The sequence below is a fragment of the Telopea speciosissima genome, chromosome 3, assembly GCF_018873765.1.
Source record: "Telopea speciosissima isolate NSW1024214 ecotype Mountain lineage chromosome 3, Tspe_v1, whole genome shotgun sequence".
Classification (NCBI taxonomy): domain Eukaryota; kingdom Viridiplantae; phylum Streptophyta; class Magnoliopsida; order Proteales; family Proteaceae; genus Telopea; species Telopea speciosissima.
Genome location: NC_057918.1, coordinates 15,979,609 through 16,003,322, shown reverse-complemented (window position 1 = coordinate 16,003,322; position 23,714 = coordinate 15,979,609). Strand labels below are relative to the sequence as shown.

At 41.6% G+C, this 23,714-nt stretch overlaps 1 protein-coding gene across 1 annotated transcript in view; it reads left to right on the top strand.

Annotated features, from left to right (window-relative positions):
* Positions 1-1,418: 1,418 nt before the first annotated feature.
* LOC122656043 (putative esterase YitV) overlaps positions 1,419-23,714 on the top strand; it is a 28,133-nt gene continuing 5,837 nt past the window's right edge. Inside the window, exons 1-10 of the mRNA XM_043850472.1 lie at positions 1,419-1,618; positions 2,713-2,722; positions 12,693-12,751; positions 12,850-12,939; positions 13,376-13,504; positions 13,597-13,683; positions 14,102-14,155; positions 14,380-14,470; positions 14,551-14,621; positions 14,737-14,806. Of these exons, the coding sequence (XP_043706407.1) occupies positions 1,496-1,618; positions 2,713-2,722; positions 12,693-12,751; positions 12,850-12,939; positions 13,376-13,504; positions 13,597-13,683; positions 14,102-14,155; positions 14,380-14,470; positions 14,551-14,621; positions 14,737-14,806 (784 nt within the window). The 5' untranslated portion in view covers positions 1,419-1,495. The remainder of the gene's footprint in view (positions 1,619-2,712; positions 2,723-12,692; positions 12,752-12,849; positions 12,940-13,375; positions 13,505-13,596; positions 13,684-14,101; positions 14,156-14,379; positions 14,471-14,550; positions 14,622-14,736; positions 14,807-23,714) is intronic.

The window sequence follows — 23,714 nt, the reverse complement described above, 5'->3', positions numbered from 1 at the left end:
TAGGCACTATCAACTTATGGGCGTATCCAGTGCATGAGGCTCCCGCCATTGCGGGGTTTGGGAAAGGTCATAATAATGTATGCAGCCTTACCCTTGCTTTCGTAGAGTACAACTTATGGACCTAATATATATCGATGGATTAACTAAACTTATAATTACTGGATTATGCAAAGAAACAAATCTGCTTTGTCTATTTATTTTGTTGATTAGGACAAGTTAGCCCAGTTTGTTAGGTGTTGCTGCCTATTGATTCAAGCTTTATTTACTATTATACAGGGTGTTTGTATTGATGTTTATCGGGTTTAAGGTGGGATTGTAGATTCTATGTTTACAATATTTTTTAGGGAAAAGAGAACACTACTTGGTTGCGTGCGGTATATGGTTCCTGCGCCTAGACATAGAACCGCACGACATGATCACCGTGCCCAAAGATCTCCGCCTTTCCATGGGGTGTGGCGATCATTTTGCACGGGTCTGGGCATAGGGGTCACACGCTGCACACGTTCTTTCTCCTTTTTTTAAGATGAGTTGTAAGATGGAATTTTTTTTTTTTTTGAAAAGTTGGGGGGGGGGGGATCTAAGTTAAAATCTTTGATTTCACTTGATGGGATGGGTTTCATTGATCCCAAATGGCAGAGCTCAAAACTCTTACTATCTCAAATGGAAAATAATTAAAAAACTGCATCAATTTAAGGGCCTCTGTGGTTTGCTGCAAAGGTAAATTGAGGAATAACTAGAACAAATGGCTAAAATACATGCCACCTCAATCATGATTCAGGAATGAAGAATTGAAGATAGTAAGATCATATGATAGTGTTATAATGCAGAAGGTAAAGAAGTTTATATGATTCAGATGGGAAGATGCATGTGACAGATCCATTTTTAATCTGGCTCTTAGATCTTGGTAGGCAGGTTCCAATTCACTTTTTTATTTTCGTGGGCCTCCTCCTGCCCCTTCGTGCGTCTGTCCTGGTGGGTTAAATTCTAGCAAAAAAAAAAAGATGCTAACATTAAATGGATTAAAATCCTTAGCAATTCATTGATCTTGCGGTACCTTCCAGGTCGGGCCTGAGAGCTTGACATGTGGAAGATGCTTTATTCAATAGTGTGAGCTTGATTGATCCAATTTTTTTTTTCCTCTTTCTTTTCAAACTGAGCATCATTGAATGTGGTACCTTCCACTTATCGAACTCCTAAACCCGAACTGCAAAGCATTTTATAGGATTTTTTTTCACATTAAATGGCCTTATTTTTTTGTTTGTTTTTTAAAACTTTAAATGGCCTTTGAAAAATAAGACGAGAAGACAAAGAGGCAAAGAGCGATTTGGACTGACAGTATTGGCGAGAGTGACAAACGTTGCGGCTTGGTAGTTAGTATGTTACGATTCGCGCCTTCGAGGAAGGCACGGTTCACGTGCTGCGGTTTTCGACCGTATGGATCCCATCACAAAGCCACGTGTCTGCCGAACAAGTTCCGCCAAAATTATCCCTTTAAATGTACCGGTCTCGTTCGCGGATCAACCACCGCAAGCTCCACTGTAACTGTCGCAAAATGGAAACCATCGTCGATGCTCCGAAACTTCGAGCTGAGTTTATGAAAGTCTTGCGTAGTAGACGATCCGAAGGTAGGCGTCGATTGAAACCCTAACAAATCTTTTCATATTTGCTGATATCTGAAATGTAGGCTTGATTGAGTTCATAATTATCTGATTCTCTCTCTCTCTCTCAAGTTGTCGCTGTTCTCGGTAATCTGAATATATAGCTCGGTTTTATTTTAGTTCGGTGAACATTGAGTTTCCTTGTCTCTTTCTCTCATTCGACCTTAGAGTAGAGTTGATATTGCTTGTGATTGAATCCTGTAGATGCGCATTATATTCTTTATTAAAGGATGGAAGTGAAGGATCAGATTGGGGACTTACAAACTCCTTGTTGGAAGTAATCAAAGAAAATTTCAAGTTACGAATACTGAGAATGTTTCACGAACATTGTAATTTTGACGCCTTGTTAGAATGTTGCTGAAATAGTAATAATAACGGTTAGGACTTAAAGCTTGGCATCGAAGGTTGATTACTGGTGTTTTGTTTTGGATAGAGTTCAGAGAAGTGAGTGTAGTAATCGATTACAGCTTAGGAGGAGGTGGTTGCCACCTGCCAGTGGAATAATTCGAAGACTTCATGGCAGACCTTCCTGGAATGGTGCCACCACCACCCAGGACCGCCCCCCCCCCCCCCTTCCCCTCCCCTCCCCTCCCCTCCCTCCCAACGGGTATGGATTGGAGTTCTCTGTTTAGCCTGTCAAGTCCTGCACTGAGGAGGGCCTTCCTCTCCACTTTGTAAACCCCTCTGTAGTAGGAACTTCTATGGTCGCCTTATGCTTGGTTGGTTTACTGAATTCTAAAGCTCTGAAATGGTAAAATTCTGTGATAAGTCACCTCATTGGCAGTAAACCCCCATTCAATATTTTCAAGCTCTCCCTTAGTAACAATGGAAGTTAAGTGGAGTTATGGATACATGCCTGATGAATAATGTATTTTTCATATTCAAGTTCTTGGACGAATCTGACAAAGTGCGTGTCCTTGAGGGTGGTCCATGGAATGTAGGCTGGAAACCCATCTTCCTTCGTCATTGAGACCGATATCTCCAACTCAACCGCATTGATTTGAATTCATTCCCTCTGTGGATTATTCTGCCTGGCCTGCCTCTCCACTATTGGTGTGCTGAAGGTCTTTGTATCATTGGATCAGCTTTGGGAAAACCATTATACTTTGATGGTAGAATTAAGAGGATGGATCGATTAGCCTACGCAAGAATCTGTATTGAGGTCTCAGTGGATGAGCCTCCCCCAACCTCCATCACCGTTCTTGACGATGAAGGTTTCTCCTTCGAGCAAGAGGTCAGTTTCGAATGGCTCCCTCCTCACTGCCATTTCTGTAAAACATTTGGATACCCTTCAAACAAGTGCATCCCTGGCGCCTCAACTTCCAAGCATATGCTTACAAGGCCACTCTTGATTTCTCTAAGACCGCCTCTGATACTAAACCTCCTTCCCTGCTCCCTGCTTCTACCCTTGACCAGCCAGTTGCCATCTCCAATGCCACCAACAACCACCCTCACACCATCTACCTCCTCCCCTTCCTTCCATTCTCTACCAAGAGCCCTCACCTTCTGATGGGCTCTGTCCCCCAAGCTGTGGGCGTCGTAGGAGCCGGCACCTTTGAACTTGTCTCCATGAGATGCCAGCTTCCGGCTCTCTGATTGGACATGAGGAAACTCACCTGCAACGTCCCCTGGTCCCAAGGATTAAAGTATCGGTATTGCGTACCATATCAGTGGGGTGATTTTAAGAGATGTATCATATCGTATCACATCGAAGATACATAAGATATGCATGAAAATGGTCAGGATGTGCATGGAAATACATTTTTAGAGCAAAAAATAGTATAAATAAGCAATATTAACATGTATCATGCATAAACATTAAAATGGAGAACAACGTATAATAAGACAAGTGCATTCAATTGAAATTTTTATAAAGGATGGGGTTTCTTACATGTAGTAATAATTTATTGTATAATGAGACAAGTTCTCTTAGTGATTTAACCAAAAAAAATCAAGTTCTTTAAAAACCTACCTTTTCTGAGAACTTCTCCTTCAATCTCTGTTTTTAGCCACTTGAATGATCAAAAGAAAGGTTTGTTGGTTGAATTTGTTTCGTTTTTTATGCTTCAATGTAAACCCTAAGTCAAAAAAGTGGAAAAAAGAGGTTGAGAGCAAGGAATGAGACACTCTGGTGGTCATTTCCTCCTTTAGAACTCGTTTATGAGTTTTGGAATGTGAACACGAGCTTTTAATGGCCTGTATCGCGTATCGCCACATATCGCGATGTATTGCATCGTATTGTGCAGTATCGGCCGATACGTTAGCGATACATACCAATACTATAATTTTTTTTCAACCCCTTAACTTGACGTATTGATATGTATTGGTACTATCGTATCGTATATCGGCCGATATAATGTGATACTTATCAATACATGATATTAAAAAAAAAGATACATATCTCATTGTATCGGATCGATACCCTGCGATACCGGTACGTATCAGCCGATACAATACAATACAGTGCAATACATTAAACCATGGCTGGTCCTCCATCCACCAAGGACCAAATAGTAGGAGCTCTCCTCTGCGAGCTGATGTTGAGGGTTTGCCAGTCCCTGTCCACTATCACACAAGAAGTCGCCATCTCCAGTCTGTCCCCGCTGTAAGGTAGATATCTGACCCATCCTCCGGCCTTGCGTTTGATGTTCCACCAATCTCTGTAACAACCTTGATCCCTTTGATCTCCCTCCCGTTTATCTCCTCATCTACCTTGGTTGCATCGTCATTGAATATGTGGTTAACCACCCTTCTCCCCCTTTTACCACTTCTAGTGACTTCCTCTCGAGTGGGGTCCACCCCTTTTTCCCTCGGTTCACATGGTAACCTGTCGCGCTCTCTCTCACCCCTGGTGGGTCCACTCCCCGCTTAAATCCATTATGCCCCTATATCCCAGTTGGGCATTCCCAACCTTTGTTCCATTATCAAGCCCATCTCCCTAATCCAGGCCATCCTGTCACCCACCAACCCCAACCCCAACCCATTTCTCCCCTATCGGGTCTATCCCTTAACCCTTGATAGGCAAATTCCTCATATTCCGTGTTCGGGCCACCCCACCCACTCTATTTCCCCTTCGATATGGTCATGGGCGCAGATCATGAACAATCTTCGACCCCGATGGACCCATCTTCTCCACCCAGCATATGTCCTCACACCTCCTTTCCCACTCCTTTTTAGAAGCCTTCTCCCTCCTACATCTCTCCTCTTTCGTCGAACCTCCCTCTCCACCTTAACCCTGCTACCATCCCTACTTCTCCCTCTCATTGTCGTCCCCTCTGCCTTTATTCGTGCCTACCATTGGTGGCATAAGAGCCACCCATTCTCTCCCCGCCTCACCCTTGTGAGGCTTTTTACCCTTGCATTGCCCAATGAACCAGGGGCTCTTCTGGAACACTAGATGTCACGCCCCCATCCCAACAAGGGATACAATACATTATAAGGGGTGACTAGGACGACGCGTGTCATCCTACTAAGCTGCCAGGATCACTGACACAGTGTCCCAACGCACAGTCATAACTAATATTAAAACAATATAATATCAGAGTGCGGAAAGGAAAATATTACATTCCAAAAGATCAATAGTTTTGCGGAAGCGTATAAAATCAATAGTTACAAGATGATCAAAGCCTAGATGATAAATACTGTAGTTAATCCATTTTTCATTACCATCTAATAATGATCAACAAGGGTATAGCAGTAAATGTTTTTACATGGGCCTACGCCCTAAAATAAACAAAAGGGGAACAAGTCCCCAGAATTCTCACGGCCCGTAGGCACAATTGTCACAGAGACACCCGTTGCCATGTTCCTCTAACACAGCTTCCGGCTCCTCCGTTCCTGCATCATAATCTAAAAATTGTGTACACGAGGGGGTTAGCTCTCCACCGAGCCAACGAGGGGATGGGGGCGCACAAACACACAATGCACATAGTCCAACGATGCATGCATATGTTAAGTAATTTTTCCACCTAACATCACAACTAAGTCAATGGCATATGCTCATCGTGACAACTCGGGAGACACTGTGGGTCACTTAACTTATCGCCACAATGAAACCTCAATTGTCACCTGGGACCTACGCCGATCGAAGCCTCCAAGACCACTCAGCCGCGCACCCACGATAACCAATACTACCACGATGGCCTCTCCCACCTCCACAGAATCCGGTTCGATTACCCAACACCTAAACCCCGTTGGTAAGGGTCGTAGCATAAGGGTGTAAAATCCTAGCCACGCTACACGCAAGTCCTATCGTCCCGAGAGGTAATCCGGCGCATCAACTTTTCATCTGGTTTAGTGCCGGTACACAAGACGGCACGGCGGATACAGTTCAACATGACATTCAACATAATTTCTTCATAAATATATATATTATCCGGGTTTCGCACCGCACCCACCGCACGAGACCCATCAAAGTAAAGCATCTCCAATTAACATCATAACATTCATATATAAAAGTATGCAATATGCGCAAGCATGCTTAATAATTTATAATGATGACATAATATACAATGCAATAATAATATCAAGCCCAAACAACCAAACCCACTCACTATTTGTGTTATGTCCCGATGTTATGAGTTGTCGCCGCAATCAAGTAACACGTCACAAGATGAAAACTTTAAACCTAAATAAAGAGTGCAAACAGGATTAATTAAGTAAAGGGACGGATCCCCAAAAGGTCTCCCATTAATCATTTAAGTATAAGGTTTCGGTGAAGTGGTTGCGGTGTGGTTTCGTCCCAAATCTCGCAACCACATGTAAATCCTAGGAAACCCGGGGCCCGGACGTTTTAGTCAAGGTCGGATGCGGATGTGGTTTCGAAAACTGAATCCGAGTGTAAATCCTAGGAAACCAGGGGCCCAGGACAGTTTTAGTCAAGGTCGGATGCAGATGTGGTTTCAGAAAACTGAATCCGAGTGTAAATCCGAGCTTCACAGGGGCCTTCTCGGAAAGGTAATTTCAGGGTGGTTTCTTGCAGGTCTGAAACCACATGTAAATCCTAGCTAACCAGGGGCTTAGGATAGTTTTAGTCAAGGTCGGTTGCAGGTGTGGTTTCAGAAAACTGAATCCGAGTGTAAAATCACATACCTGCAGAACCGAAAATTGAAGGGTTTCTCACTAGGGATTCATTTTCCAAGGGGTTTAAAGGTAGGGAGGCTTCAAGAAAGCTTCCTCCTAGGTCCATTAGGGTTCTAAGACCTCATTAGGTCCATGTAATCCCATGGATTTAAGAGAAAACAAAGAGAACCTAAATTAGGACATAATATGGTAGAAACCTTAAATTTCTTAAATGGAAAGAGATTACTTAGGCTTAGGGCTTGTAATGGAGTGAAATAACTCCACCATAGTCTAGGTTTAGAGGTTCCATCGATTCCTTGGGTTCCAAGAGAACCCTAGGTCGAATTTCTCCCATTTCCCAAACCCCAAAACCCAAAATAGAAGAAAAGAGATGGGATTGAATGGCTTACCCACCCCAAGGTAGAAGGCTCCATGTTGAGGCTCCAAGAAGTGATCTTCAACCTCCAACCAAGATTCTCCACCCTTCTTCCTCCTTTTCTCCTTCCTTCTTTCTTCTTTCCTTCTTTCTTCTTTCTTCTTTCTCCTTTCTCTCCTCTTTCTCTCTTCCACGATTTAGGCTAGATGGGAGAAGAAATGAAAATGAATCCTTCTCCCCCCCCTTTGTCTTATTTATAGAAATGGGCCTTGGGTCCTTTAAGTTAAATGGGTCAATAGCTAAATGGGTTGACCCATTGGTTTTTTAAAAAAAAGAACCCACTTGGGGATGGGTCCAATTGGTTGGGTAAGAAATAGAATAAAACCCATTTTTTTGATCCCACATGTCAAATGGGTTAAGAGTTAAATGGGTGGATCCAAGATGGCATAATGGGTTGACCCATGGTCTTATTTAGGGTAAAGGAATGGGTTAACCCATCTTTGGGTCAAATAGAGTCAAATGGGCCCTCAAGTTGAATGGGCCTCTTAACTAAATGGGCATGCCCACAGGTTTCAAATAGAAAAGAACCCACTTGGGGATGGGTCCATCCACCATGGGATTATAAGCCCATCACACGCTCCCTTAAATAAGTGGGACCCACAAATGGAATATTCCCAACTCAACTAAAATAGCCCGGGCGGTCCCAATCTTGACCCGCACTTCAAGGGCATCGAGAGAAAGGGTAAATAAATAAACTTAAGGGCTAGAACTTACTATTTTCTTGTCATGGTTTGTCCCCCGTGACCCCGAATAGTTTCCTCCACAGGTAAATCCGCACTGTGGTCAATAATTTTGTAGCTGGGTTTGACCACCAGTGAGAACAGCTCACCAGCATACGTGGCAGTGATAACCACACATCACGGGGAAAAATAAAAATTAATTATGATCCGGGGTGCGGGTATAACACTAGAGGCCTTAATTCCTCTTCTAAACAAGCTGAAGTGAGGGCTCTTATCAACCTCCACCGTGCAGTCTTCTGTTGCATTATTGAAACCAGGGTGAAGGAATCTAATGCAGCTTGCACTGCCTCCTCTATCGCCCCTTCTTGGTCCTTTTGCTCCCACTATCTCCACCACTCAAATGGCCGTCTTTGGCTTCTTTGGGACCCCTCTAAAATTCAGTTTTCTATGTTATCCTCCTCCCAATTTCTTCACCTCAATGCTGCTGATGCTCATGGCAATAACAGTTTCTTCTTTACTTCTGTCTATGCCTATAACTGCTCCTCTAAGAGAGCTACTCTTTGGAGTGACCTCTGCCACATTGCTTTGCTGGTTGGGTCCCTTCCATGGGGTCTAGGTGGTGACTTTAACGTTGTCCGTTTTGGGCATGAGAAGAAGGGTGGAGATCCCCTAGATGTTCCTTTGGTGGAAGCCTTCAATGACTGTTTGGATGATATCAGTATGAATGATCTAAGATGGTCCGGTCTGAAATTCACTTGGCACAACAAGAGATATGGAGACTCTAGCATTGCCTATAAATTGGATAGAGTTCTAGTCAATGAAGCCTAGTTATCCACCTTCCCTTCCTCCCATGCCACCTTTGAAGCCTCTGGCATCTCTGACCACAGTCACATCTCTCTTCTTATCCATCCCTACATTTCCTTTAGCCCAAAAACTTTCAAATTTTTTGATATCTGGTCATCCCACTCTGAGTTTCCCAATATTGCTCAAACTGCCTGGGCCAAACCTGTCCATGCTCCCTCCATCCCTCTCATTTCCTTTGCCAGGAAGCTTCATAATGTCAAAGTTGCCCTTAAAGATTGGAACACTACTCCCTTTGGGAATGTTTCCCTTCATGGTTTCCAACTGCAGGCCAAGCTTTCCGACATCCAATTGAGGCTGCAATTGGACATGCTTAACTGCTCGCTGGCTGAAGAAGAGAAAGCAGTCTTCTTGGATCTTATTTCCCTAGTTGCCCAGTTGCCCAGTTGCCCAAGAGGAGAGCTTAAAAAAGCGTCCCAATGCACAAGGCTCTCGCTATTGCAAGGTCTGGGAGGGGCAAATGTATGCAGCCTTACCTTCTGCTTCACTGGAGAGGCTATTTCCAAGACTTGAATCCGCAACCAATAAGTTGCAATAGTGCAACTTAACTGTTCCTAAGAAGAGAGCTTCTTACGTAAAAAATCCAAGGTCAAATGGTTGGAGCTTGGAGACTCCAACACTGCTTACTACCACAGATCCTTGAAAGCTAGAACCGACATTAACTCCATCACCATGCTTTTGGCTAGTGATGGATCCTCCATCTCCTCTGTTGCGGGCATCAAGGCAGAGGTACTTGGCTATTTTAAGCAGTTATTCCACCATTCTATCTCTGCTACTATGGATGCCATCCCTGAGGGCCTGCTCAATAAATTCATCCCTAGCTCCCTCTTCATCTCTCTCCAGGCTATCCCTTCTGAGGAAGAGATTCTTGTTGCAGTCCATTCCCACAAGGCTAACAGATCCCCTGGCTCGGATGGTTATAGTATGTGTTTTTTCTCCTCTTGTTGGAATATCATCAAGGCTGACCTCATCAAGGTCCTTCAGAGTTTCTTATACAATCCCAGCCAGATTAAAGGGATCAGCCAAACATTCATCTGTCACATCCTTAAGCAAGAAGGTGCTTCTTCCATGTCGGACTTCATGCCTATATCCCTTTGCAATCTTTTATATAAATTCATTGCCAAAATACTTGCCAATCGTCTCAAGATGGCAGTAGATTCACTTGTTAGTGACAACCAATCGACCTTCATCGCTGGAAGAAGTATCTCAGATAACATTCTCCTTTGCAATGAGCTGGTCCGAGGTTTTGATAGAAAAAAGTCACTCCCCTGGTGCCCTCATGAAGATAGATATTCACAAAGCTTTGATTCCTTGCGATGGGAGTATGGGACTACATTGTCAATGTCATGAACAAGATGGGCTTCTCCCAGGTCTTTGTGATTTGGGTTTATCACTGCATCTCCTATCCTCAGTTCTTGGTGCTCGTCAGTGGTAGCCCTGCAGGTTTCTTCTCCTCTTTGGTTGGGATTTGCTAAGGCTGCCCCCTATCCTCCTTTGTCTTCACCCTGGCCCTTGAGGTCCTATCAAGAAGCATTCAGACTAGCACGGACCAACAGCTCATCTCCCTTATGCCCAAGTATAAAAATCTCAAGATCACCCACCAGGCATTCGTTGATGATCTCATTATCTTCTCCAAGGCAAAACTCCTCTCTATTGTATCTATCGTGTTGTGCTTAAGGAATTTAGAAGGGTTGTCGGGCCTTTGGATCAATCTCTTAAAATCCTTCCTCTTCTTGGCGGGAATCTCTGATGCTGACAAGGCTATTTTATAGGAGAAGACTGGCTTCTCTTTGGGTCATCTTCTTGTCAAATACTTGGGGTTACCTCTTATCCTTACTAGATTGATTGCTCACCACTACTATTTTAGATCTCATGCGCAAAAGTTTCCAACTATGGAAGGGCAAGCTTCTCTCTTATGCCGGTCGTTTAGAATTGATCAAATCTGTCCTTCAATCCTCTTACATCTATTGGTTTGGTGTCTTTGGGCTGCCTCAATCCATCATTAAGGATCTTGAATCCCTTATGTGTGCCTTACTCTGGAAAGGATCTAAAGCTTCTAGATTTCTCTACCCTATCAACTGGGCTTCTGTCTGTCTCCCCAAAGACGAGGGGGGTCTTGGTCTGAGAAGAATAAAGAGGTCAACTTGGCTGGCATCCTCAAATTGATCTAGAAGCTTGTGGCTAAAAAAAAAAGTATATGGGTTAACTGGATATATGCTGGTCTGCTCCGTAATGACTCTATTTGGTCTACTTCTCCTTGCTCTGATGCTTCTTGAATTTAGAGGAAGAACCTCAATCTCTGGCCTCTCGCCCTAGGGGCTGTCATCTCTAAAGATTGAGGATGGTGCCTCTACTTGTATCTGGCTCAACCACTGGCACCCCATGGGCATTCTCCTTCCTTTGGTTAATGCCAGAGCCATCTACAGTTCGGGGGTCCACAAACAGTCTATGGTTGCAAACATTATTTTCCAATTGGTTGGGCCCCTCTCCCCTCTCCTCACTTAACCGATATTTGGAGTGCCTTGCCTTCCATCCCAAGAAGACCTCTGGGTTCGGGCAATTTAGTCACTTGGTCTCCTCCTTCTAGCAGCTTATTCAGTTTTAAGTGTACTTGGGACCTCATTAGAGCCCGTGCCCCTATCTCTCCTTGGTGCAGGTTGGTCTGGTCAAGGCCACATCCATCACCACAGCTTCTCTGTTTGGTGGGCCCTCTCTTATTGCCTCCCAAGGCAGTCTTTTCTCATCCATTGGCAGATTTCAGACTCCTCAGCCTGTTGTCTTTGTTGGAATTCCTCTAAAGATGTTGATCACCTCTTCTTCGTGTGTCCCTTCTCCTCCTCGATTTGGCATGGGTTCTAGCCAAGGCGAAGAAGAATCCTCCCTTTTCAGAGAGAATGAATTTGGGTGGATATGACTTTTGCCGGTAAGCCTATTTGTGATGTGGTGGAAAAGCTTGCCTTTGGAGCTACCGTCTCCCATATTTGGATGGAGCGTAACCTCCGGGAATGCTCTTCTAATTCAAGAACCTTCCTTCAGATTTGGGACTACATAGTGTTTGAAGTTAAAAGCAAAGTGTTGAGAATACTTCTAGATGTGTGAACTCCCCAAGGAACAGCCATATTGTTGTCTCCTGGGCTTCCCCCCCCCCCCCCTTGTTTCTTTGTATTATCTTGTATTTTCTCCCCCTAATTTTGGGGGTTTCCTGATTTCTTCTCCTTTAGTAATGAATTTTTATTCACCCCAAAAAAAAAAAAAATTTCGAAGACTGAACCTTAGTTTGGCATGGATACAGCATGGATTCCATGTCTAGGAAAGTACATTTAGAACCAATGGAACAGAGATGGGCAGGAGAATTGACTTGGATTCATTCGAAGCATGGGTTAAGTATGATAAGATGAATTTGTGGTTGTCCCAATTTCTTTCCTAAAATGAAAGTAAAAGGCATATTGTCCACCGCAGATAGGCTGTCTAGTAGAGCATTTATCTAGTGTTGGCTTTTGTAAGTCCCATTGGAGCATGACAACATAAGAACAACTCGACCAATACTTATCCTGATTCATCCGCATTACTTCCCACTTTTTGTTTCTTTCTGCTGTTGCAGAAGAAACCAACTTTTGTGGGCTCAGGGAAAAGAGAATCCTAACAATCCTTGTGTGGATGGAAAAGAGAATGAAAACATTTACCAGATTTTGGTAGAGTGTGAAGTGTGTCTTCTTAAGAGGTTAAGATAGGGACATTCTATGGAAGTTGGATACTTGCCTAAGCTCTTCATTTCTTTACATTAAAATGCATGCATTTTCAGGTTTACTTTAATACTTTTAGTTTTAGTTTTTTTGTTTTTACCCTCCACCACCACCACCCAGAAAAAAATCTGGATAGGTTACACTTTTATTTGGATGAACTAGTTACCTCCTGTTTCACTTTACTGATTTGGAACCATGATGAATTTTCTTTTGAGGTTGATTCATTTCCTCTATGAAATTGTTTAATTTTCAGTTCCGCTTTCTGTGGAGCATGCAAAGCCTGTTGTGGTTCCTATGTTTCAAGGAAATTCCCGTGAGGTTTAATTGCTTTAAGACCATAGATCATATTTTTATCAGTTCCAATTTTTTCCCCCTTAAATTCTACAATTTTACTTTGCTTTCTCTGAGTGTTTTTTCAGGAAATGGAATCTTGTCCAAAAGAAAACATTGAGAATTTCAAGGATCTACTGAGAGAAGAAAACCTTTACTTGATCACTGAGGTAACTTTCATTATGATAAAGTATGCAGTGATTTCGATAGGAATAATTCTTGGTTCCTAAATTGTGTAACACTTGGAATATGAAAAAAGGTGCTCAAGTCATCTTCCTGGTATGTGTACTGAACTTGGTACACAAAACTGGAATTTGGACTTGAAGCTCTGAGTTTAGCAAAGTAATTCGAATGTGTAACTTCACTTTAGTTACAGGAAATCATCTCCTAAATTAGTTATCAAATTTATAATAAAGCTTGGTCTGGATGTGGTGTTGGAAGTGTAGGTAAGCGGTAAACTATTTCAAATAAGTAGGTTTTGGGGTGAAATTTTCTTTTGAATACATGATAAAGATGTTTCGGTATATAATCTGGATACCGCTGATGTGCTGATTTTGAGTATCAGTAATGCTTACTGGAGCTAGTTTTGTTCATCTTTATCAATAGGCCAGTGAGCAAGGACGCGTACCTGTGCTGATCTTGAGCATGAAAGAGGGCAAGAATCAAAGAAAACCGGCTATTGTATTTTTGCATCATACAAACAGTTGCAAGGAATGGTTACGGCCATTGCTTGAGGTATATGGGTTTCCTACCTTTTATTTTTCAGTGGTTAACCAACTTTGAAACATCTAGGTTTACCTATCTTCTTGGTCTTCTTCTTTTCTTAGGCATATGCTTCACGGGGATACATAGCTGTCGCCATTGATTCTCGCTACCATGGTGAACGTGCCAGCAATACAAGTACATATCAAGATGTATGTAGTTATCCTCAACAATATGACCTAGTTGTTTATATGTGTGATATATATATATATATATTGCATGACCATAGTAATTGTACAAGATATTTTTATCCCCTCCCTTTAAATGCTTGGTGATCAATTGTTATGGAACTCAGATGCTAGCTCAAGGCAGGGTTCCATAAAACAATTGATTGATCAAGTGTAATTCCTTTTGACACACTGATTTCCTCAATCATATGAGGTTATACTTAAGCTTATATCGGTGAGGTTATACTTAAACTTCTATTGGTGCAAATGCTTTCTCCAATGGGGGCATTGATCAATTCAAGGTTGAGCATGCCATCTCAATTCTCTTTTCTTGTAAGTTTTTTTTTAGAATAAATGCTCTTTGTAAGTTTGGTTTCTTTATCTGGTTTTGATTCAATTGCAGGCTCTTGTATTGTCATGGAAAAATGGTGATACAATGCCTTTCATATTTGATACGGTAGCGCCTTTGCCCTTTGTTTATTTAGTTTTCATCACTATAGCTTTTTCGGTAGCATTATTGCTGTTTTTCTTTAATTGGAAATTCCTTTCTAGTCTACACAATCTTCAGTTGCTTATTTTGAACTTTAATTGAGGTTCCTTTTTACTACTTGGCTTATTTTTTGTTAGTTTCCAATTGGTATGACACAAGAATTTGGCCAATTCAAGTACTATTTGTGGCAGGTGTGGGACTTGATAAAGCTGGCAGACTATCTTTCAGAGAGGGAGGATATTGACCCTTATAGAATAGGAATTACTGGTCAATCACTTGGAGGTTGGGTATGCAGGTTATGTGGAAGAAAATCTGGAAGTTTCATTATTGGGATAGTATGAAAACATAGTTTATTGATGTAGGAATGCATGCATGGTTTGCCGCGTTCGTGGACTCTCGTTATGCTGTGGTTGTCCCAATAATAGGTGTTCAGGTATGTTGAATTAAATATTATTGGTTTCTTCTATTAAGTTCAACAGAAGATTTTAGTATTCATTGCTTGGAAAGTGTATCTGACAGAATTTGGTACTTTTGTAAAATTCTTGCAGGGTTTTCGATGGGCCATAGACAATGATAAATGGCAGGCAAGAGTTGACAGTATAAATTCTGTCTTTGAAGGTTAGCTGATAGACAACTCCAAGAAAAAGGAGGTCATTTTACCTGGTTTGCTTGTTTGGGTTGACTAAATCAATATGCTCTCACTCTATCATTCTTAACTGCATTATTTTCTACCTTTAGATTTTTCTTTACACAGATTTATGACTAGATATATGAAGATCACTGGTGTGGAATTTAAATGGAAATAGTTTCTAGGGCTGGAGGCTTAGGGTTGTTAGAAAATAGAGATAGGAATTAATGGGGTTGGCTAGAGAACTAGAATGATGAAATTCGAATGAGAAAACAGGTTTAAATATGATTGTCAATAGAAAGAAGGGGGTTTATTTTTCTGTCTATAGGTATTCTAGGAAGTGAATTAGGTTTTTCAATGGGCAACAGCAAAAAATTAGGGTCCATGAGAGGAAGGTTTGGTATGACTAGAGGTTCTGGTTGATTAACTAAAGCTCCTCCAGATATATTATATAGGGCATCCAGACATTTATAATAATGGTAATGTGCTGATTTGATTTCTTATGTAGAGTTGGGTCCACTTTGGAGCTTGGTTACATGTGCGGACTAAAAGTAAATCCAAACTCTAAAGGAGTCTTTATGGCTTTCCTATTGGTTGAGTTTATTTAGGGATATTAGCTGCTGTCGAGATTTTATTTTATTTCTATGAGGAGTATTTTTTCTAAAGTATTTACTGGACGTAGATTCTGGTTCTTTTTATGTTTTTGAGTTCGGTTCGGTTCGGTTTTGGTTGTACTTACTGTTTGGGTTCTGTTTTAACCAAATGCGAGAGTCTAGATGCATATGTTCATGACATCCGTCTGAAGACTCTCCTCTATCAAGGCCAAGCTTGTGAAAAATGAATGAGAAGCTTTATATCAAATATTTAATCTCTGCTTATCATGGGTCCCATAGTTGTCAAGGCATCTCCTAGGCATTGTTTTGGGGTCTAGGCGAATGTCGCACTGCCTTGGTGTCCAGGCGTTTTTTTTAGGATCTAGGTGATTGTTGCACCACCTTGGCATCCAAGCGATTTTTTTGGGGTCTAGGTGACTGTCGCGCCGCCTTGGCATCCAGGCAGTTTTTGGGGGTGTAGGTGACTGTCGCCTTAGTGCAAGGTGCTGGTTTTATTGGTATCAAACCAAGTTTGGCATTTATTTGTGCCAAATATCATTTAAGTAAATGATTCAATTACTTAAGATATTATTCATAAATAAGCAAATACCCCCTATTTGAATCCAATAAAAATAGTTAAAAAATCAAATTCCAAAAAGATAAAAAGTCAACCCCCCAATTCAAGAACAAAAACTGGTTTTCGGCGATAAGTGAAATTTTCAACTTTCAAATGCCTAGGGTTTTTCTCAAATCTAAAAATTCTACAAATCTTATTATACCAAAACATCACTAAAAACCAAAAGACTGGTAAAATAATTTTGGATTTGTTTTGATGTTTAAGAATTTATTTCCATTCAGGGTGATTTTACATAGCATTCGCGCACACCAAATAAGTTTTGACAGAAATCAGATTTAGGCAATCTTGGATTTGTTGGAAAGCTGGTTTTGTGGTCTACCTAATACAACAAGTCACATGTAAAAATAAAATCATTTGACCAGTCAAACTGATTAGAGATCAAGAACATTTCTCTAAATCGAGAGCATTTTAATTTATATTTTTTTTTGGATGAATTAAAATTTCGTTAAAAAAGAGAGAAAGTGCCGGAGGGGATAAAACAAAGGGGTTAAAGAACCCCAAAAGCACAAAGAGACAGCCAAATACAACCCTCAAAGGGCAAAATTCCAAGAGGATACAATATGCCTATTACTTTGGGAATCAGAGAAACGAATAGGAATAGCTGAAAGTTTGGATTTGTTGTCAAAGGAGATGGAATCCCAAATCTGATTTAAGGATCTAGATTTGGTAGTCCATCTTCTGAGGTTTCTCTCATACCAAATGTGATGAATTGCAGCACTAAAAGCCAATTTGCCCACTCGATCACAGAAGGAAGAACCACCAAAAGTCATATCCACCCAAATCCACTCTCTATGGAAAGGAAGAATCCGCCTCCGAGTTGGCCAGCAGCGAGCAAGAAGCCAAGTCCATATCTTCGAGGAGAATTGGCATTTGAAGAAAAGGTGATCAATATCCTCCTGGTCAGTCCAACAAAGAATGCAACAAGGGGACACTGGGATGTGTCTACTGATGAGGAAGGCCTGCGTAGAAAGGCAGTTTCGAAGGGCGCGCCAAAGGGTGAAGCTGTAACGGGGGATGTGACTTTTAAACCAAACAACATTGCTCCTAATGACTGAAACTCCATGAGCTCTGATGAGGCTCCAAGCAGATTTCAAACTAAATAAGCCTGACTGGGAAGCTGTCCATGAAGTGATGTCTCCCCCTCCAAGGGGGGCCCTGCGAAGGAGAGGAAGAGCAGCCCAAATAGGATCCAGAATCTAAGGAGAGGAGGGGGGATCCCAATCAGAATGTCTAATGATATGCGATACCAAGGCAGATCTGTCAGAGCCAAGGCTGTAGATGGTTCTGTCTCCCACCTCAAGAAGAAGCACACCAGTCGGATGCCAGTTATCCAACCATAACTTTGTAGAGGACCCATCATCAATCATAGTAGTAATGGAGCGTTGAGCAAAGGGTCTAAGGGTCATAATCTTCCTCTAAACCCAGGAAGCATCTGAGGGTATTTGGACACTCCAAATAGAATCTTTTCTAAGGTATTTGGGATAGATCCAATCGACCCATATACTTTTCTGCATAGAGGCAATCTTCCAAATCAATTTTAAAATATCTGCTGTGTTTGAGTCCTTGAAGCGCCTAAGACCCAATCCCCCTTCTTTTTTTGGGAGGCAAACCAAGGCCCAAGAGATTGGATGAAGAAATTTGGCAGAATCCGATCCTTTCCAAAGAAAGGAGCACATAAGACTTTCTAATTTTGCAATGATCGACTTGGGAATGCCAAATATACCTGACCAGTACAGATAGGAGGCCTGTAGGACTGATTTGATCAGCTCTAGGCACCCTGCAAAGGAGAGAAGTCTGCCTTTCCACAGTTGGAGTCTCTTACGAATGAGATCAAGCATCGGGGTACAGTGATGAACAGTCAGCCAGGAAGGGATCAAGGGGAGACCCCATAGTTGCCAAGGCGTCGCCTTGGCGTCCAGCGGGAATCCATGTGATAATCGATGGTACGCTTTATGAGAGTCACGAAAGACGAGAGCCTTGACCAACTAGGCGTCGCCAAGGCTGTTAAAGCGACGCCTTGGTGCGCCAAGTGGTCAAGTCGGCCGCCTCTCTTGTGTGGTTTTTTTTTTTCATGCATTAGTCCTTTATTCTGTTTCTTTATTTTTTATTTGTTGATGTACAAGTATTTCGTGTAATGCTGCTATATGGGATCATACAAAACTGAAATCCCTAAGAGCTAAAAACCTAAAACTTCTCAAAAAGTAAAAAACCCTCGACCAATTTTTCTCTCTGCGGAGTCTAAGACTCTGCGACTCTGAGCAAACGAAGGCGGCAAAGCTTCTTCCTAGTTCCTCTTTTCTGGCACTGCTATTCTGGCAACTAGACTCAGACGAAGTCACGAAGGCCGCAAAGCTTCATCCTAGTTCCTATCTTTCCGTCTCCGGCAAGGTAAGTAGTTAGTAGCCCCTACTCCATAGTCGTCTTCTTCTTCTACTCTGTTTTTTTTTTCTTTTTTTTGGTATCGCCTGCTGCTGCTTCTTTTTTTTCTTTTTTGCTTGGATAGCTGCTCTGCTTCTTCTGCTTCTTCTTCTCTTTAACGCACTAACCTGCTGCTGCTTCTCTGGTTTTTCTTTTTTTTTTTTTAGAATGCTTGGTTAACTGCTCTTCTTCTTCTCTGTAGTTTGTCACGCATGCTGCTGCTGCCTGCTACTTCTCTTTTTCTTTTTTGCTTGGATAGCTGCTCTGCTTCTTCTTCTCTTTAACGCATTAACCTGCTGCAGCTTCTCTGTTTTTTTTGCTTGCATGCTTGATTTACTGCTGCCTGCTTCTTCTCTGTTTTTTTTTTTTTTTAAATTGCTGCTTCTTCTCTGTTCTTAAATTTAATTTTTAATGATATAAGGTATGATACTATGATGCATCATGCCATCATGTATTGAGTGTTTTGGGGGGGGGGGGGGAACTAACACTAGACCGCCTTTACCGCTTAGGCGGCTGCTTTACCGCCTAAGCACTTAGACAGGCCTCCACCGCCTTGGACCGTCATGCCGTCGTGACAACTATGGGAGACCCAAGTATTTGACTAGGAGGGAGTTAAGGGAGAAGCCAGAGAACAGGAGAAGGGTGGCTTTGAGATCCTCTAAGATACCCGAAATGAAGAGGAGGGACTTTGAGAGGTTGACATGGAGACCCGACATAGACTCAAAGAGATCCAAACAAGATATAGCAGATTGGACAGAAATAGGATCAGCTTTGAAGAAGAGCATGAGGTCATCAGTGAAAGCAAGGTGAGTGAGGTTAAGGGCTTTGCATTTTGGGATGGAGGTGATGAGCTTCTGGTCAGTGATAGATTGAATGCATCTGGAGAGGACTTCAAGGGCGAGGGTGAAGAGATAAGGAGAAAGGGGGCAACCTTGGCGGATACCCGAAGAGGAAGAAAAATAGCCTGCTGGGCTACCAATAACCAGAACTGAGAAGTGAGGAGAGGATATGCAGTGGTAGATCCAATTAATGAAGATGGGGGGAACAACATTTTGTTTAGGACATCAATAATAAAATCCCATCATAAAAGTCAAAAGCCTTGTGGATGTCCACTTTCAAAAGGGCAGAAGGGGAGTGCTTTTTCCTGTCAAGGCCTCTAACAATCTCGTGGCAAAGGAGAATGTTATCTGAAATGCAACGGCCGGGGACAAAAGCTAACTGGTTGTCACTAACAAGGGAATCGACAACCAATTTGAGGCGATTTGTCAAGATTTTGGCAATGAACTTGTATAGGAGATTGCAGAGGGAGATGGGGCGAAAGTCAAACATAGAGGATGCTCCTTCACGCTTGGGATGAGACAAAGGAAAGTATTATTGATGCCATGGACCTGGGAAGGGTTGAGAAAAAAAGCTTTGAATGGCTTTTGTGAGATCATTTTTTAAGATGTCCCAACAAGAAGTAAAGAATCCCATACTGAAACCATCAGGACCAGGAGCACAGTTTGCTTTATGAGAAAGTCTGAGTGGATTTCGGATTCAATCGGGCATCGCCATGGTGGATGTAAATATATCGTTCGATATGGCTTCCATGGCGTCGCCATGGACGCCATACCACGATATGTTGGCATATCTGTCGATATTTGTACATTTGAATATATAAAAGTTAGATTTAATTTTATTTTTTTTTTAAACCATTTAATAGCTTAGATGCTTTTTTGTTAATGTCTATTGGAGGTGTAACTTGAAAATATACACCTGCAATACACATTATCAATTTATCATAAAAATTAAAAACAATAAACATATTACCCTAAATCCCTAATTGGGGGGAAATAGAAATCGCAAAAGCAAAAACAGTTCGAGAGTCGAGAGGAGAGAGTCGTGACAGAGGAACAGTTCGTGAGATGAGATTCCGGCAAGCGGCGACTTTGGCTTTAGTTCCTGGCTTCCTGCAACTCTCGGCAGAGAGAGTTCTTCACTCCTTCGAAGTTGCGAACATCTCCGGCAACCTCCAGGACTCCATTCCGGTAAGTTTTTATTATTTTGTATTTTTGTTTAATTTGGTTCTTCTTCCTCCTCCCAGTCCTCCTGCAACTCGATCTTTCAGAATTTCAGTTCAGTTCTTCTGTTCTTCTCCTCCCAGCCTCCGGTAATGATTAGTGATTACAGCCAGTACTAGTAGTATCGTTTTTTGTTTTTTTTTCTCGTCTTGCACTGCCACACATACCCAGTTACACACACAGAGACAGGGAGAGAGTCGAGAGACAGAAGGGGGGGGGGGATTTATTTCAGTTAGTAACTTAGTAGTCCTCTCGGTTTTTTTTTTTTTTCTCTTTTCTTCTTCGCAACTGCTTGTACAGTCACAGAGAGGGAGATAGTCGAGAGACAGGGGGGCCTCTCGGTTTTTTTTTTCTCTTTTTTTTTCTTCTTCGCAACTGCTTGTACAGTCACAGAGACAGGGAGATAGTCGAGAGACAGGGGGGGGGAGGAGGGATTTATTCCAGTTACAGCCATAGTACTCTCTGTTTTTTTTTTCTTTTTTCTTCTTCTTGCCTTGCAGTTGCGGGCTTCCACATAGACAGAGAAGGTGTTTTATTTTTTTCTTCTTCTTGCCCTGCACACAGCCACACACAACAGCAGCACATATTCAACTCCATTAGTCCATAATTTCAGTTTTTTTTTTTTCCCTTCAACTTAATGTTATAGCAGAAAATCCAGTGCTTTGATAGTTTGATTTTGTGTTTTCCATCCTAGTTGGCTAGTTCAGCTTAATGTTAATCTACTAAAAACCAGTTTAATTGTTAATTTGTTATTTTTGTTTTGTGACTTTTGTAGTCTCTTTCACTCAACTAATGGATTTTTGATATATTAGTAGGACACTTTCATGTTGATTTTTTATGTTATAGGACATATATTATAGCATACTAAATGGCATTAAAAATAGAGAAAATAAAAAATAAAACATGGTCGACATGCTCGCAATGGCAACGCCATGGCAGGCGACATGTCGATATATCGATGTGACACCCCTCCACCGACTTGGATCGCCGTGACGCCGTGACAACTATGGACTGGAGGGAAGGGAGAAGGGAGGGGGGATGACTTTGGAATAGGAAAGGGGGAGAGAAGAGCTTCTCAAAAAAGGAAACAGTCTTAGATTTGAGAGCAGTTTAACTACTTATAGCTAAGACCATATTTTCCAAGAACAGTATAAACCAAATGTGAGACAAGGTATACTAGGAAAATGATCATTTCCAAGAACAGTATAAACCAAATGAATGTTTCGATTGTTTCAAACTTTCAATAGCTTGCTTCTTCAGTTCTGTTGTCTTCTAGTTCTATGTTGATTTTGATGACTTAATGCGGCGTAATGTTGATTTTTTATGACGATGTGGATTAATGTTAGTTTTTGATGATATAAAGATATATATAGTAGCATACTAATAATGTCAGAAAAGAGGGAAAATAAACTATAATACTTGGGAGCCTTAGTCGCATAGGCAGGCGTCTTGTCCCCTAAGCGCCTAGGCACCCCTCCAACGCCTAGGGTCACCTTGACAACTATGATGGATCTGTTGTACCAATCAGGCTGGAAAACATATTATTAAGATGTTACTCTCATGGTCATCAATCATTAAAAAGGGAGGGGGGGAGGGGAGGGGAATATGCTATTGTCATGGTCAAGAAAACTCCTTCAATGCCTGGTGCCCTGGGTTTCCTCCACTACTTCCATCAAAATTAATTTTAATGTGAGAAGGAACAGGTAGGTACGACTCAAACTGAAAATTCTCCTTGTAAGGTTGTGATCATGCATCCAGGCCCACTCCCTTGTGATGTAATCAAAAGGGATGAATGAAAGATGCCATCAGTGAAGCCCAGTGGGCTACATGAAACATAATAGTCTCAAAAAACCTCTTAGTCAATCTTCTCTCATCCCTAGACATCCTATTATACCTTTCCTCTCAAATTGTGCATAGGATTGCCATCAAACTGAATCACACTAAGCGTTCCCCCATTTGCTGATGGAGACAGAATTCCAGAACACATCAGACGAAGGATATGTCTAAAGGAAAAGTCCTGCAAAATCCGAAGAGGTTTAAGTAGTGGTAATGCAGCAGTGCTTCTTCTTTACCTCTCTCCTCCACCTTCATGACTCTCCTACCTTTTATAATCCTAGAACCAAAGCCTAGCCCTTTTCTCTGATTTTGCAGGTACCTTTCTTCTGACTCTCTTGCTAAGACTCCGTCTGGTTTGAAGTAAAACGAAGTAAAGTGAAATAATATTTTGTAGGTAAAGTAGAATGAATGAAAATAGCCAAATAAAGTAGAATCAACAAATCTACATCAAAATAGCTTTCTATTCATTAGGATGTCCTGAAAATTTTATAAGTCCCATATTTTCGATTTTTCTGGTTGGATAATATTTTACCCAAAATCTTTTTTTTTTTTTCTTTCAAATTTTCTCTGTTAACTACACTGAAATTATTTTTTTCCTTGTACCTTTCTCTATGTTGTGTCCACTGTTTTTTCTTTTCGGAAACACCAAGGATAATTCTATTGACGAAAATTAGTAAGTTGCACACCCATTATGCTGTTAATTGCATTGGCCCACACCAGACCCTCTACAAAAAGAAACCCTACATATTCCTACCAAAAATCTATTTACTCATTCCCAAATCCTTCCAATTATTCCATTTACAAAAAGAATCCTCTAAAGTCTGGAACGACCAAACACCAGCTTGATACATGTCTCTTTCCCTTGCTTACCGCCTTGATTAGCCATTTTTCTTTATTATAAAAAGTTCTGCTATTTCTCAGACTCCAAATGTCTCCATCCTACCAGATAGTGCCCCCCTCCCCAAAAAAAAAAAGAAATCTCCACCAACATCTCTATTATAGATTTAGGGTAGCTCCAACAGATCTTCAGTCATAAGAGACCCTCCCTCCAACTGAGAAAGTATAACTGCAACCTAAGAACAATGATCTGCCTCTTCTTCCACTTCATCACATAACTTACATATGTTTGTTATGGCCCATCCCTCCTTAACACCAAGGTAAGAGTCTTGGCCCCACATGTATTTAATATCACTTTACATCAATTTTACTTCCAACCAAACATCTTGTTGTAAAATTTCTTTTATTATTTTCTTTCCGTGTTGCTTTACTCCACTTTACCAATGGAAAATTTATTTCACTTCACTTCGACCAAAAGCAGCCCAAAGAATTTTAACCAATGGTACTTGGTGTCATG